This window comes from Engystomops pustulosus, chromosome 1, assembly GCF_040894005.1.
Source record: "Engystomops pustulosus chromosome 1, aEngPut4.maternal, whole genome shotgun sequence".
Classification (NCBI taxonomy): Eukaryota; Metazoa; Chordata; class Amphibia; order Anura; family Leptodactylidae; genus Engystomops; species Engystomops pustulosus.
The window spans coordinates 69676761-69690360 of NC_092411.1; the positions used below are offsets into that span (position 1 = coordinate 69676761).

Below are 13600 nucleotides of genomic sequence, written 5' to 3' on the forward strand. Positions count from 1 at the left end.
ATGTGCAATAAGGGAGCTAGCTGACAACTGCAAATGACAGCATTTGAGAGGGGGAGAAACTATCAGAGCTGTGGCCCCTTACATTAATAATCCTGGCTGCATGGAAAAAGTTGAGCAATATAGTAAAAAAAAAGAGTATATCAATAGTTCTGACCATACAACACAACACATGTTACTAGATGCCCTGGAGATGAAGGACAGTGAAAAATAGATTTATGTTCCAGAATTGTAGTCTGACTTGGAGCAATGGGGGCCTGTCCTTAAATTACTTGATTGTGAGATATCAGCATTGAACTGCTCAACATCTCACTCCCCCACTGACTGTTCGGAGTATAATCTGTACCAAGATAACATTTGAATACCACAGTCATTTAGAGCAGAGAGAAGCAGTGGAGTAACTAAATGCAGAGAACTGCAGTTTGAGATTATTAGGGTAATTTGTCCCCCTAAGAGGCTCCAGCTCCTGGAGTACAATTCTGCCATAACCTTGCACAGGCTATAATTAATTTGCAAACCAAGGGGCATCCCTGTCCTGTACACTTGGCATGAAGGTGGAATGGAGGGGAAAACTTACTATTGTCCAAAAAGTTCAAAGGTTCAAAATGAGCTTGTGGATCTGCCATTAGAAATAGGAATCTCTCCTTAAAAGGAATCTTTCATTTTACAAATATCAAAAATTCAATGATGGAAATGACTGAGTGTGAAATTATGAATTCTCCCTTTGCTTGCTTTTTCCCCCATTTTATCCACTAATGTAGCATGGTTAACTTTACTGGCACGTGATAAATAATAGTTTCCAACACTACAAAACCCTCAATGTTCCTTGAGCAAAAGATGAAATAAATTAGGTTGGGTGTGTATTCACATATCCCTAAACAGAAAAGCTGTTTCCAAAATACAAGGAGCAGAATAATTTCCTACAACTAGTTTATAACTGCTGACAGACAATAACTGGGTCTCCTCTACATTGATATAAACTTCCCAGGGCAAAGTCCGCAGCTTGAATGATACTTATAAAAATATTTTATCATTTACATATAAGCCTTTTAAAGTGAACCGGTCACGAGAAATGTCATTTTTAGATTCAGACAGGTTCCAATAACCTTTGCTATGCTGATTTTATGAAAATGCCTTTGTCCTCATTCTGAATCATTTCATAGGCAGCTTGTGGTACGTCCCAGGGGAGAAGGCAGCTGCAGGCTGTGTGTGCCTGTCTCCTCTCCTCCACACTCATTGAGGTCTCACACCCCTCCCCACTCCCGCTCATGTGCATCGAGCAGGCAGGGGAGGTGAGGTTGCTCCTGGCAGGGAGCCAGGCAATATGAATGAAACTTACATAAACTACAGTACTGAAATAATTCAGAATGCTGACAAAGTATAGGATATTTGAACCTGTCAGGTAACAATCAAATTCCTAGTGACATGTGTATTCTCATGCTGCTCTGTTAGGAATTTATCACTGTAGCTACAATCATAAAGTGATAGATTGATGTAATTTTGCCCATTTTGTATTATTTTATTCTCCCATCAATACAAAGATGGGTTAGATAAGAGAATAATGCAGAAAGGAAACAGCCAGTTGAAGTGAAGACCAGATACTCTTGAGCCTGCAGTGAAGCATCTCTTACAACTAGTAGAAACTGTGAAGTCTTTCAGCCTTGAATTACAGCGTGGTGTCACCACCAGACCATTGTAAAACAGTTCTGCTTGCATGTACAGACAGTAATATCTCCACCCTGGAAGTGTGACACACCTGAGAATTCCACTAGTTCATCAAGAATGTCAGAGACTTCTATGTAGTCTGAAATACAACTATGTGATCCATATGTTAACCAAATTTAAATGACATATTCTAATCTTTCATGATCAATTATTGGACAGTATCATGTACTAGTTAGGAACAGAATCCACTTGCATGTGGGAGGAAAGGTTACAAATTACATTATTGTTATCGTAAATAAATCACCAAAAACACTCACCAACGTCATGGATGAACCTCTCAATTTTAGACTGCATGCCCCAGTAACGAAATTCCACTTTACACAGCTTGTAGGCACACATGATAGGGCATCTCCCAAGGTTATTCCTATGCTCCTCAATCCAGTCATCAGACAGTGGGCCTCTTTTAGTCTTCACAGATTTGTAAACTTTAGGGTCCTCTTCGGGTTTATATTCATGTGGTGGTATTGGATCTTTAACAATATCAATAGGATCTGTATATAAAACAAAATAGTAGACAACAATATGTAGTGAAAAACTGAAATTGAAGGAAACAACATTTGTGTTGCAAATTGCAATACATAGTAAGCAAATTGGGGAGAAGAAAATAAATACAATAAAGACTTATTCACACAGCCAAAAATAATTCATGGCTGTATGTCATGTGTGCAAATATAAAGCCTAAAACAAAAGACGATATACTAATATTATAACTTATAGATGACAGCACAATACCAAACTCAGAAGCAACCATTCATGAAAGAAATAACAAAAGTATTAAAAAATAGGAAAAAAACTAAAGCAGTTACAAAGTCATCACCTGTCATCAGGTCTGTGTTACTTGTCCTTTCACTACTACCTTTTGGAGCAGCTCACAAGGATTCCATCCCAGCCTTAAAGAGAACCCATCAGGCAAAATAACCCCCTAAACTAAATATATTTTTATAAACTGCCATTAGAGAGCATTGCCTCTATCCCTTCATTGTCCCTCTACATGCCTGTAAACCTAAGCAATGAGGTCCTATAGCTGTATGCAAATGACCTGTGAAATGTCCAATGAGTCATTAGCATATTCAAGCTGTCCAGCTTATTCATGAGTGGGAGGTACAGCCACACCCCCAGTGCATGACTGGCAGCCTGTATAATGATGTGATGGCTGCTCCATGTACTTCCTGGTGCTGGCGCCCCCTGCAGCCTTTGTGTGTATAGGAGAGATACAACAGCTCCAGGCAGCCATGTTATAGGAGAACATGTCAGGTACTTGTGTAGCTGATGTCTGTATCTCACACATGTGTATTAGGAGGGAGAGCATGTCAGCAGATGCAGCACACACACCAGCAATGCTTTACTATACATTAATTTTATTACAAAAAATGGACCAATTGTCGCGGCAGGGGGTTTATTGCTCAAAAAGACACAAAGCTGCCACTGACAGAAAAAAATTTACCCATATCCGGACAAAGAAGTATATCATAATATGTTATAAAACATCACTTTTATTATTCACAAGACTAAAAAATGTGTCTCTGTTTTGTCTTGTGTCGGAATGAGTGATGCATGTATGAGGTAATTGGAATAATTAAGCTGATATCCTGCAATCCATGAAGACGGATATACAAGAACATGAACAAAATTACCTACGGGGCAGAAGGCCAAGTTATGGACTCTTATGGAATTGTATCGGGATTGGGTTTAGGGGGGGTTTGGTTTGTTGGGTATTGTCTTCATTGTTGTTAACGGAAAAAGGTGATGGAGATGTTTCAATAAAAAAGATCTGATTTAAAAAAAAATGTGTGTGGTAGCATTGCTACAAAGTGCTCTAGGGAATTGATATTAAAAGCACAGTGGGGTAGGTTCAATAAGTCAAGGACAAGTGTTCACTCGTTACTAGTATGTCACATTGTAGTCATAAGGTGATGTGTACGATCTAAGATCTCTGGGACATAAATGTTGTGTGACTAAATAGATAGCAGACTCCGCTGGGTCACCAGTATAGAGGGTCACTTTGGGGTAGCTAGGTCTAATGTGTTGTGGCAGATATTTGCCTGTTCACACAGCCTGCACTAAATCATGCTTCATAGAATCAAGTGGACGTCTCATTTGTATTCATATATAAAGATTATAGACCAGTTGATGCTAACCCTCTGTTGTATGTGTATGTGGGTTAGTCATATGGCATGACCAGAGCCCTACACTACAAGGAGTCTGTGACCAGTTGATGCTAACCCTCTGTTGTATGTGTATGTGGGTTAGTCATATGGCATGACCAGAGCCCTACACTACAAGGAGTCTGTCACTAGATAAAGTATTATTGTTCACACCATGCTGTCCCTAAGAGATCTAAGCTGGCTAGCTGTATATTGTAAATTGACTCAGAACCTAACCACACTGCTGATTAAAAAGAACATGCACTGTAGCCCCCTGACATGTTTCGCCAGCAAGCTGGCTTCATCAGGGGTAGGGTTATTAGTGTCAGCGGCGAGTTAACGCCGAACATATAAAGATAAGACTCCTCCCTTCTTAGAGCCAATGGGGATGAGGCGATAGGGAAATCCTCCCCAAGAGAAATGGCTGATAGGTCCGATTCATCGTATCTCCCGGTGGGGGTGGCAACTATGGGCTTGGTGATTACGTCCCGGTCAGTGTATGAAGTCAGCTGATTGCCCAGATCAGCTGACAATGTCAGCTGACGGTCTGTTATTGCCGAAGGAGTAGCGCAGTATGCGCATGCTCCTGGACTTAGTGTGATTGTCAGGAGTGAAGCCAGACAGGCGCATGCTCCTAGACTTAGTATGATTATCGAAGGACTTGCTGCTGGTTATTATCAGGAAAGGTATTGATGCCCATGTACGCGCGCTGCTGTCTAAAAGTATAGCATATGGTACAGAAGAAAACAGCTGGGCTAATGCATAGAATTAAGAGAATATTAAATATGCAGATGGCAAAGTACATATTCAATATGCAATTACACATAAAGGCAAGTCCTATGTGTCACTGTCTCCATATATGGGCTAGGACAGTGATGGCGAACCTATGGCACTTTCTATGGGCACTCAGGCCATCACCCCAGGACAGAGTTCACCAAACACTTCCAATCTTCCTGCAGTCCCAGGCAAATTAAGGGATGCTGCTCTCTCAGTGCTATTCGACACTTCGTTGGCTGCTTGGAACTGCGGCAAAAGTTTTGACAGAACTGCATTATCTTTGGAGGTCATCATGTTGGACCCGACCATTGTTCCTTTACAGAGAGACCCTGGAGAGAAGCTACAACGATAATCTGAATTTGCCCTCCTTTTAACTGGTGGCCTCAGACCGCCAATACAATTGAAAGATGTGAAAGAACAGGTAGCAATAAGTTACTGCTTAAAATTTAATGTTGGCACTTCACGGTAAATACGTGGATTTCGGTTTAGTTTGGGCACTCTGTCTCTAAAAGGTTCGCCATCACTGGGCTAGGAGATAAGAGAAGCTTGAATTGACCCGTAAGTGCCATATAGGCTGAACTTTGGGGTATGTAAAGTAATTCATAACGATGCATAGACCGGGATGTAGCATTATTACCATACTTTATGACTGGATTATAGTCGGATTACCAGCCTCCAATTATGTGTGTGCGGACACACTAACAAAGTAAATGGCAAAAAATGAACATAAGTGAGCTAGATCGTAAATATCCGAAGGAGGATGGTAAGTATATGTCAAAAATATGGAAGGGGAGAGGAGGAAATAATGTTTCCCATAGACAGAGCATTGCAGTAAAAAGCTATACTATACATTGCACACAGACATGAGCAGGGGGAGGAGAGGGGAGGGGTAACAGGGGTGACATCACTGCCTCTGACCATGTGACCAGCCTCATTTACATAATAAAGAAAAGATGATTTTGCAATGATTAATGTATGAATTGATTAGATAAAGGCTGAGATGGGATCCTTGAGAGCTGCTCCAACAGGGAGAGGTGACAGGACAAGTGACACAGACCTGATGACAGGTGTCCTTTAATCTAGTCAATTCATACTTTAATCATTGCAAAATCATCTATTCTTTATTATGTAAATGAGGCTGGTCACATGGTCAGCATGTCACCCCTGTTCCCCCTCCCCTCTCCTCCCCCTGTTAAGGTCTTTGTGTAATGCATAGTAAAGCATGGCTAGTGTGTGTGCTGCATCTGCTGACATGCTCTATCTCCTAATGCACATGTGTGCGAGACACAGACATCAGCTACACAAGTACCTGACATGTTCTGCTATAACATGGCTGCAGCCTGGAGCTGTTGTATCTCTCCTTTACACACACAGGCTGCAGGCGGCGTGGCCACCAGCAGCAGGAAGCACATCATAATACAGCCTCACATCATTATACAGGCTGTCAGTCATGCACTGGGGGTGTGGCTGTGCCTCCCACTCATGAATAAGCTGGACAGCTTGAATATGCTAATGACTCATTGGACATTTCGCAGGTCATTTGCATACAGCTTTAGGACCTCACTGCTTAGGTTTACAGACATGTAGAGGGACAATGAAGGGATAGAGGCAATGCTCTCTAATGAGTTTATGAAAATATATTTAGTTTGGCGGGTTATTTTGCCTGACAGATTCTCTTTAAACCTCTCATTCAAGTGTGTAAGTAGGAAGGTTTAACCCAACATCCATATTAATATTTTTAGGCTATAAAAATCCCATTCAGTCACCCAATCTCGTTTAAGTCTATTCCTACTGAGACTTAAAATATGTGAAGAAAGCGTAATGAACTGACAATTTCTTTTTTTTTTTAGCTAAAAATGTTGTACTTCTCTGATATTAGCATCTCATCTGCATATACATTTGGGCATATCCACTTTCACTTTTCAGTAGTAACTACACCATTGATTATTCTGCCCTGTAGGGTTTAGACCATTCTATAGTCGGTCTGGTCACTTTACTGTAAATAAGACACAAACAAAGTCACAGTGCAGTGATGGCAAACCTTTTAGAGACCGAGTGCCCAAACTACAACAAAGACCCGCTTATTTATCGCAAAGTGCCAACACAGAAATTTAATTTGTGATTTATACTCCCTTCTCTGTCACAGTTTTCATTGATACCAGCGCCTAAGGACACCGATAAAGCAGAAAATAGTCCCAGGTTGAGCTGTCACTTTAATGTAGCTCTGTGCACAGCAAGTCCTGGGCTGTCTGGGATTGCAGGAAGATACCTGGAGTCATCTCTGGTGATGGCCTGAGTGCCCACAGAAAGGGCTCTGAGTGCCACCTCTGGCACTAGTGCCATAGGTTAGCCATCACTGCTTTAGTGCATAAAAGTTATTAAAAAAAAAAAGCAGCCTGTCAGGATAACAATTGTACAATATCTTAAACCAGAGCAGATAAGTGGTGGTGAGACTGTCACACTGCGGGGTTATTGTTTGTATATCAAAAAGTTATACAATTTTCCAATATACTTTCTGTATCAATTCTTTACTGTTTTCTAGATCTCTGCTTGCTGTCAGTCCATAGACAGCTTTCTTATGTTACTTTCAGTGGACAGAAATCTGACCATGGTCACACAGGCTCATTAGTATCATCGTAATCAGAGCAGAAAGGAAATGGAAATTGTGTATCTATTCATCATACAAACAATAACATTTATTTGACGAAATAGGAATATCCCTTTAAATATTAGATGTACAACGTTTTGGAAAATGTTTTTTCCCTAATTTTAATGGATATTTGACGTTACACAGTCTAGTGTAAAAAGTTTAAAAACAAAAGAAAAAAAATAACTCATAACTGAAATGTATTTTGAAGTCAATCATAAGGCCTCTGCACATCAAGTCTGTGAAACAGCCAAGCTATTTTAATGTATTTTTATTTATTTTTGCTGTAGCAACTGATATAAATATTACTTGAGGTTCATAGCTTTTTATTTAGTTTGAGCAACTGATATTTAAACTGTTTACAACAGAATGACATTTACTATGGAAGAGGAATCTGCATGAAATCTTCCACAATGCAGCACAGGCCCGGCTGGCGCTGTAAGCCTGACTCCTCGCACTGTGCTCTTGTAAAGGATTCAGGGACTTGTATTTTTAACATGCTATGGGAATTTTTCAGGTCCCTTTTTTTGTAAGGCTCATTTTCTCTTTCCCCTTTTTCATCTTCTGCCTGTTCTTCACCTGCCCACCCACTACAAATGCAGCATAGGCTAAATTTAGCCAGCTAAAGTACAGCAGTGCTTTTCTACTGTCACCTAGAGAGAGACTAATTCGGAACGCTCCTATCAGACTGTGCTGCTGGGTTCAGCCAACTGCGTCACATTCCTTTTTTATGTCAGCGTGCATCTATCTCCTGCCATGGCAACCAGCTTTGGGGAAGGAGAATAATGTTTCTTCTTATGGCTGCCTTCATGGGTGCTAATTAGCGTCTATCTGAATGGTGTTATCACGGACGAAGACATCTAGCCAATAAAAATGGGCATAACAAAGGCGATAAAAGGGTCGATGTGTAGTTGATCCTACAAGCCTTGATCAAAAAAAATCAAAAAACCAATACACAATCAATATACTGTTAATATTTACATACACAACAAGACGTTATTATCAATTCATGATCATTGCTTCGTCATTATTATCTACTGTAAATAGAAATATAAATCCTTTGGGTCTACATTTTAAAATATTAAAGAACCCTTCAGGTGTTTTTCCACAACAGGCACCAGTATGTGCACATCAAGTAATAAACTCTCCTATAGTAACCTTCAAATTCTGTCAAGAACCATAAGAATTTAAAGGGATTGGCCACTTCTACCAAACTTTAACAAGGTAAGTATAAGATCCCAAAAGGGTTACCCATATTATACTTACGCGGTTAAAATTTCACATTCATAGACAGAAGTCACAGGTCACATGACTTTCTTTGATGTTTCTAGTCCTGTTGGCTTCCAGTGGATGGAAGTTGCTGTGTAGTCATTATGGTCTCCAAGCCCCATACATCATAACCATGCCCATAACATTGACATCCGCATTCCCCTCAAACCACTGATATGGGGGTGGTTGTGATGGAGAGGGCTTGCAGGAAGCTCAGAGTTCTATTTCCCAGCGGTCATGTGACCTGTGTTGAACGGCAAACTTTTAGCTGAGCTCTGCTACTACACAAAAAAAGTGTAGTAATATATGCAATGGAGTTCTTCCTGCTCACCTCTGTCCATAACATCCACCATAAAGATTACAAGCACCTGGGTCCCATTGCTGGTTACAATGTCCTTAAATATTGAGAATCAATTCCTAAAATCCTGCTTACCCCCTCACCAAGACAGCACCACAGGAGATAGGGGTCCGCCCCCTGGGACAGGAAACCCAGCCTTTAAAAGACCTTAGTGTGGCTCCCTGAAGTTTTCCTCCGGTGGGCTATGCGTAGCTCAGGGGGGGAACAGGAGTTTCCTGGTTTCCCTATCCAGCTGGGAGCCATTGTGGAGCAGGGGGCAGGGTGGCAACAAGTTGATGTGCGGGTCTGGGAGCTGGGAAGGTCCTTTGTTAGGCGGTGCCGAGCTCTGCCTATAGTTTTTTATGTGGAGGCGGCAGTCCGATCCGTGCGGAGACAGAAAGTGGGGCAGCCTTGCGGCGTACAACGTGACTGGGGTGGGAAATTTGAATTTAAAAGAGTTTCCTGCACACAGGTTTGTGTGCTGTCCACGCTCCCAGCTGACCTCAGGCCTATATTGCTACTCCTGCTGCGTCAATGTGTATGTATCGTTTTCATGTATGCTCACATGCATATAATATATATATATATATATATATATATATATATATATATATATATATATATATATATATATATATATATATATATATATTAGTGTGCTTTTACGTCTTCTGTGTATTGGACTGCACCCCGGCTGTTTTTCATGTTACCTTTTCACTGGTCTATTCCTTACTTTTGAAAACTGAGTTCAGAATAGGCAGATAAGAGAAATCCAACAGAATCTGGCGACGAGCATATGGTATGAGTTACAGGGCGATTGATGGTGGTGAGTACAGCCTTTCCCGGCCTTTAGAACAAGTCTTTTTAATTGAGCTTCTCTTATGTTTTATGTACTTTCAGAGAGAGGAAGCTATTATTAGGAAAGGCACTTGAAATTTGAAAAACAAAGCCTGTAGGATTTGTGGAGTTCGTTTGCCATCATTGTATGAGAAAACTACCTGTGAGACATGTATTCAGAATATAGTTGCACAGGAATCTTGAGTCATGATCGAATCAATGTGTACCTTCATATGGGAAGAGGTATAATATTTCTAGTGGCAGCTCTCTATCAGATTTAGAACAAGAGGAGGCATGTAGACCCTTGTTCGCTGTGGAAGCAGCGGACCATCTAGTAAAGCTGGTGAGGTCCACCATGAAAATTGAAGAACAGAAAGAACATCGTTCAGTACAGGACGTGATGTTTCAAGGCTTTGGTGAGAGACAGAAATGTGTTTTTCCCTTGCATAAAAATATTTCATCTTTAATTAGAGCTGAGTGGAAGAAACCTGAAAAAAATAATCAATCCACGGGCTGTCAAAAGAAAATACCCCTATTAAGAGGAAGAAACCGAGCCCTGGGATAAGCCACCAAAGATTGATGTAGTCCTCTCTAAGATCTCAAAAAAATCCTCCCTACCTTTTGATGATGACGATTTTTTTTAAAGAGCCTGTGCAGCTTTTAAGCCAAATATTGCGGCTACCTATGTGGCTAGGTAACTCCTTATGTGGCTAACCCAGATGGAAGAAAAACTGAAAGAAGGTTCCCCTAAAGAGACCCTGATATTAGATGTCATAGCAGCCCAAAAGGCTTAGGCCTTTCTAGTGGACGCATCGTAGATGCCTTAAGACTTTCTGCAAGATCCTCGGCCTTATCCAAGTCAGCTAGACGCGCTATATGGCTGAAAAGCTGGAATGGGGACGTGGCTTCTAAAATTCGTGCTATCCTCTGTGAAGGGGAAAATTTGTTTGGTAGCACAATAAAATCCTGGATAAAACTTCTGACAAGAAGACAGGGTTTCAAACTAGCCAGGAGTTAAAAATAGATTATTTCATCCCCAAAGAAGATTTCCCATGTCTCAAAAAAAGGAGGGAGGCTAGAAGTTCTTAAGGAAACATAGAGCATTAATGTTCATCCCCCGACCTAAAAATACAGTCAGCAATGATGCCAGAAGTCCTGTGCGGGGCAAGCCATTACACTTTTTTTCTGGAAGGGGAAAGGATTACAAACAACAAGTGGTTTTTATGTATCATCCGAGAAGGTCTGAAACTACCCTTTCTGCCCCCCCCCCCCCCTCATCGTTTCATCGATAATGACAAATTACAGTGCTCAGATAGCGCTGGAAGCAGAAGTAAAAAATTTTATTCAAAAAGCAGTGTTGGTGGAGGTTCCAGACCAAGAAAGAGGCCTAGGTTTATACTCCACTGTGTTCCATGTCAAGAAACGGGATGGTTCTTTATGGACGATATTCAATTTGAAACCATTAAACAGCTGCTGGTAGAAATATTCTGAATGGAAACTTTAAAGTTCACAGTAAATCTGCCTTTCCAGGATTGTTTTATGGCATTGGTCCATTTGTCCAATGCCTACCGTGTTTCCCCGATAGTAAGACACCCCCGATAGTAAGACATAGTGGGTGTTTTAGGGGGTAGGCTAATGTAAGACGTACCCCGAAAGTAAGACATAGTTAGAGCTGAGGGGAGCCGGGTGCTTCATGTCACTGCTGTAGCTCCTGGCCGATAGAAGACTGTGACCGGAGCTCAGCTACTCCGTGCAGGCTCCGATCACATGGCAGAGGAGACAGGGCTGCACAGTGTGGAGTCTGCAGCATGGAGCCGAGGGAGAAGCTTCCTGCTGTGTGCTGCTTCCGTCTGTGTTACTGGAGCAGCTCCTCCCCCCTCCTGTGTAGCTGCTAAACTCTGCTACATCAGTCGGACCTGGAGGGGGAGGGGAGCACATGTCAGCCTGGACCAGCCTCTACTCAGCCCTGCAGTCAGTGACACTGAAAAGTATGTATGTGCAATGTGTAATGTGTATGTAGATGTGATGTCTGATCTATATGTGAACACTGTGTGCATGTTTATTTACATGTATAATGTATGCATGTAGTGTGTGTCAGTGTGTTTGCTTGCACAGTTCTATGGTTTGTGTTAAAACACCCATCCCCCCTGCACTGTATAATGCCCCTGCTCTGTATAACCCATCCACACTGTATAATGCCCCTACTCACAATGTATAACCTCCCACACTGTATAATGCCCCCCCCTACACTGTATAACCTCCCACACTGTATAATGCCCCTACTCACAATGTATAACCTCCCTGCACTGTATGATGCTCCCCTTACACTGTATAACCATCCCCCACACTGTATAATGCCCCCCTTACACTGTATAACTTCCCACACTGTATAATGCCCCCCCTTACACTGTATAATGCCCCCCCTTACACTGTATAACCTCCCACACTGTATAATGCCCCCCTTACACTGTATAATGCCCCCCTTACACTGTATAATGCCCCCCTTACACTGTATAATGCCCCCCTTACACTGTATAACCTCCCACACTGTATAATGCCCCCCTTACACTGTATAATGCCCCCCTTACACTGTATAACCTCCCACACTGTATAATGCCCCCCTTACACTGTATAATGCCCCCTTACACTGTATAACCTCCCACACTATATAATGCCCCCCTTACACTGTATAACCTCCCACACTATATAATGCCCCCCTTACACTGTATAACCACCCCCTACACTGTGTAATTCTTGGCACTTGCTTTTATAAAACTGTTTTGTGGTGAATACCATACTGTTCAGGTTGTTAATAAATGTTAATTTTATGGTTAAAACAAAAATCGAAATTTTTTCGCCAATATAAGACATACCCCGAAAGTAAGACATAGTGGGACTTTTGGGGGTAAAAAGAATGTAAGACACTGTCTTACTTTCGGGGAAACACGGTACTATCATCACGTCCCAATTCAGCCATCATACAAAACATTTCTGAGGGTAGCTGTGTCACTAGAAGGTACTCATTTACAGTTCAGGGCAATGTCCTTCGGGGTTGCAATTGCCCCAAGAGACTTTACAAAAATGATCGCTGAGCTGGCATCATACATTCGTCTATGGCCTATTTGTCCCCTCCCTAGACAATTTTCTACTGGTAGAGAATTCAATAGAAGCAGTGGAAGCTCAATTGTCAAGTGTAAAGATTAGGATGGATCATATATAAAAAAAAACCCAAAACAATCCTCCCTCACTCCATCCACGTCCAAAGTATTTTTTGAGGAATCTGTCAGAAATCTTTTCATTCCCAAAGTGAAAGTACAGAAAACAGCGGTTTGGGGTTTATTAAAGAATCCCTCTCCATCGATAAGGGCAGTCATGTCCGTCCTAGGCCTCTTCACTGCAGCCTCGCCAGCAGTTCCCTGGGCCAATATTCACGGTCGCCATCTTGTTGAGAAAGTGGGATGGAAAGGACTCCTCGTTAGACCAGAGAATATTTCTTCCTCCAGAAGTCATAGATGGGGAGGTCATCAAATTTCAGGGAACTAGCTGTAGTCAGGGAAGCATTAAAAGTGGCCCTTCCAACTATCATCAGGATGTGAGAATAGTGTCGAACAATACCACAGGAAGGCTGTAACCTTTAAGATATATTTCCATCCTCCTGAGCTCTGTGAAGGAGCAGGAAGAAGGAGCTGCACAGGAGCACATGGGTGGGGTCCAAGAGCTGAGCAGTCTGCAGCATAGAAAGGTCACATGTTGTTTTTTGAAATGCATCTAAACGAAAGCCCAACATAGAATCCAATGGGATTCTGTCAGGGTGCCAGGTCAGTTATAACACACAAATATATTGTAATGCATATATTTGCAATGCAG

At 41.7% G+C, this 13600-nt stretch overlaps 1 protein-coding gene across 13 annotated transcripts in view; it reads right to left on the minus strand.

Moving 5' to 3' along the window:
• The window catches only part of PITPNM2 (phosphatidylinositol transfer protein membrane associated 2), a 202802-nt gene that overhangs the window by 69885 nt on the left and 119317 nt on the right, over positions 1-13600 (minus strand). For all 13 annotated transcript variants that reach the window (XM_072144160.1, XM_072144167.1, XM_072144181.1 and 10 more), the window contains one exon: positions 1980-2213. In XM_072144160.1, the coding sequence (XP_072000261.1) occupies positions 1980-2213 (234 nt within the window). The remainder of the gene's footprint in view (positions 1-1979; positions 2214-13600) is intronic.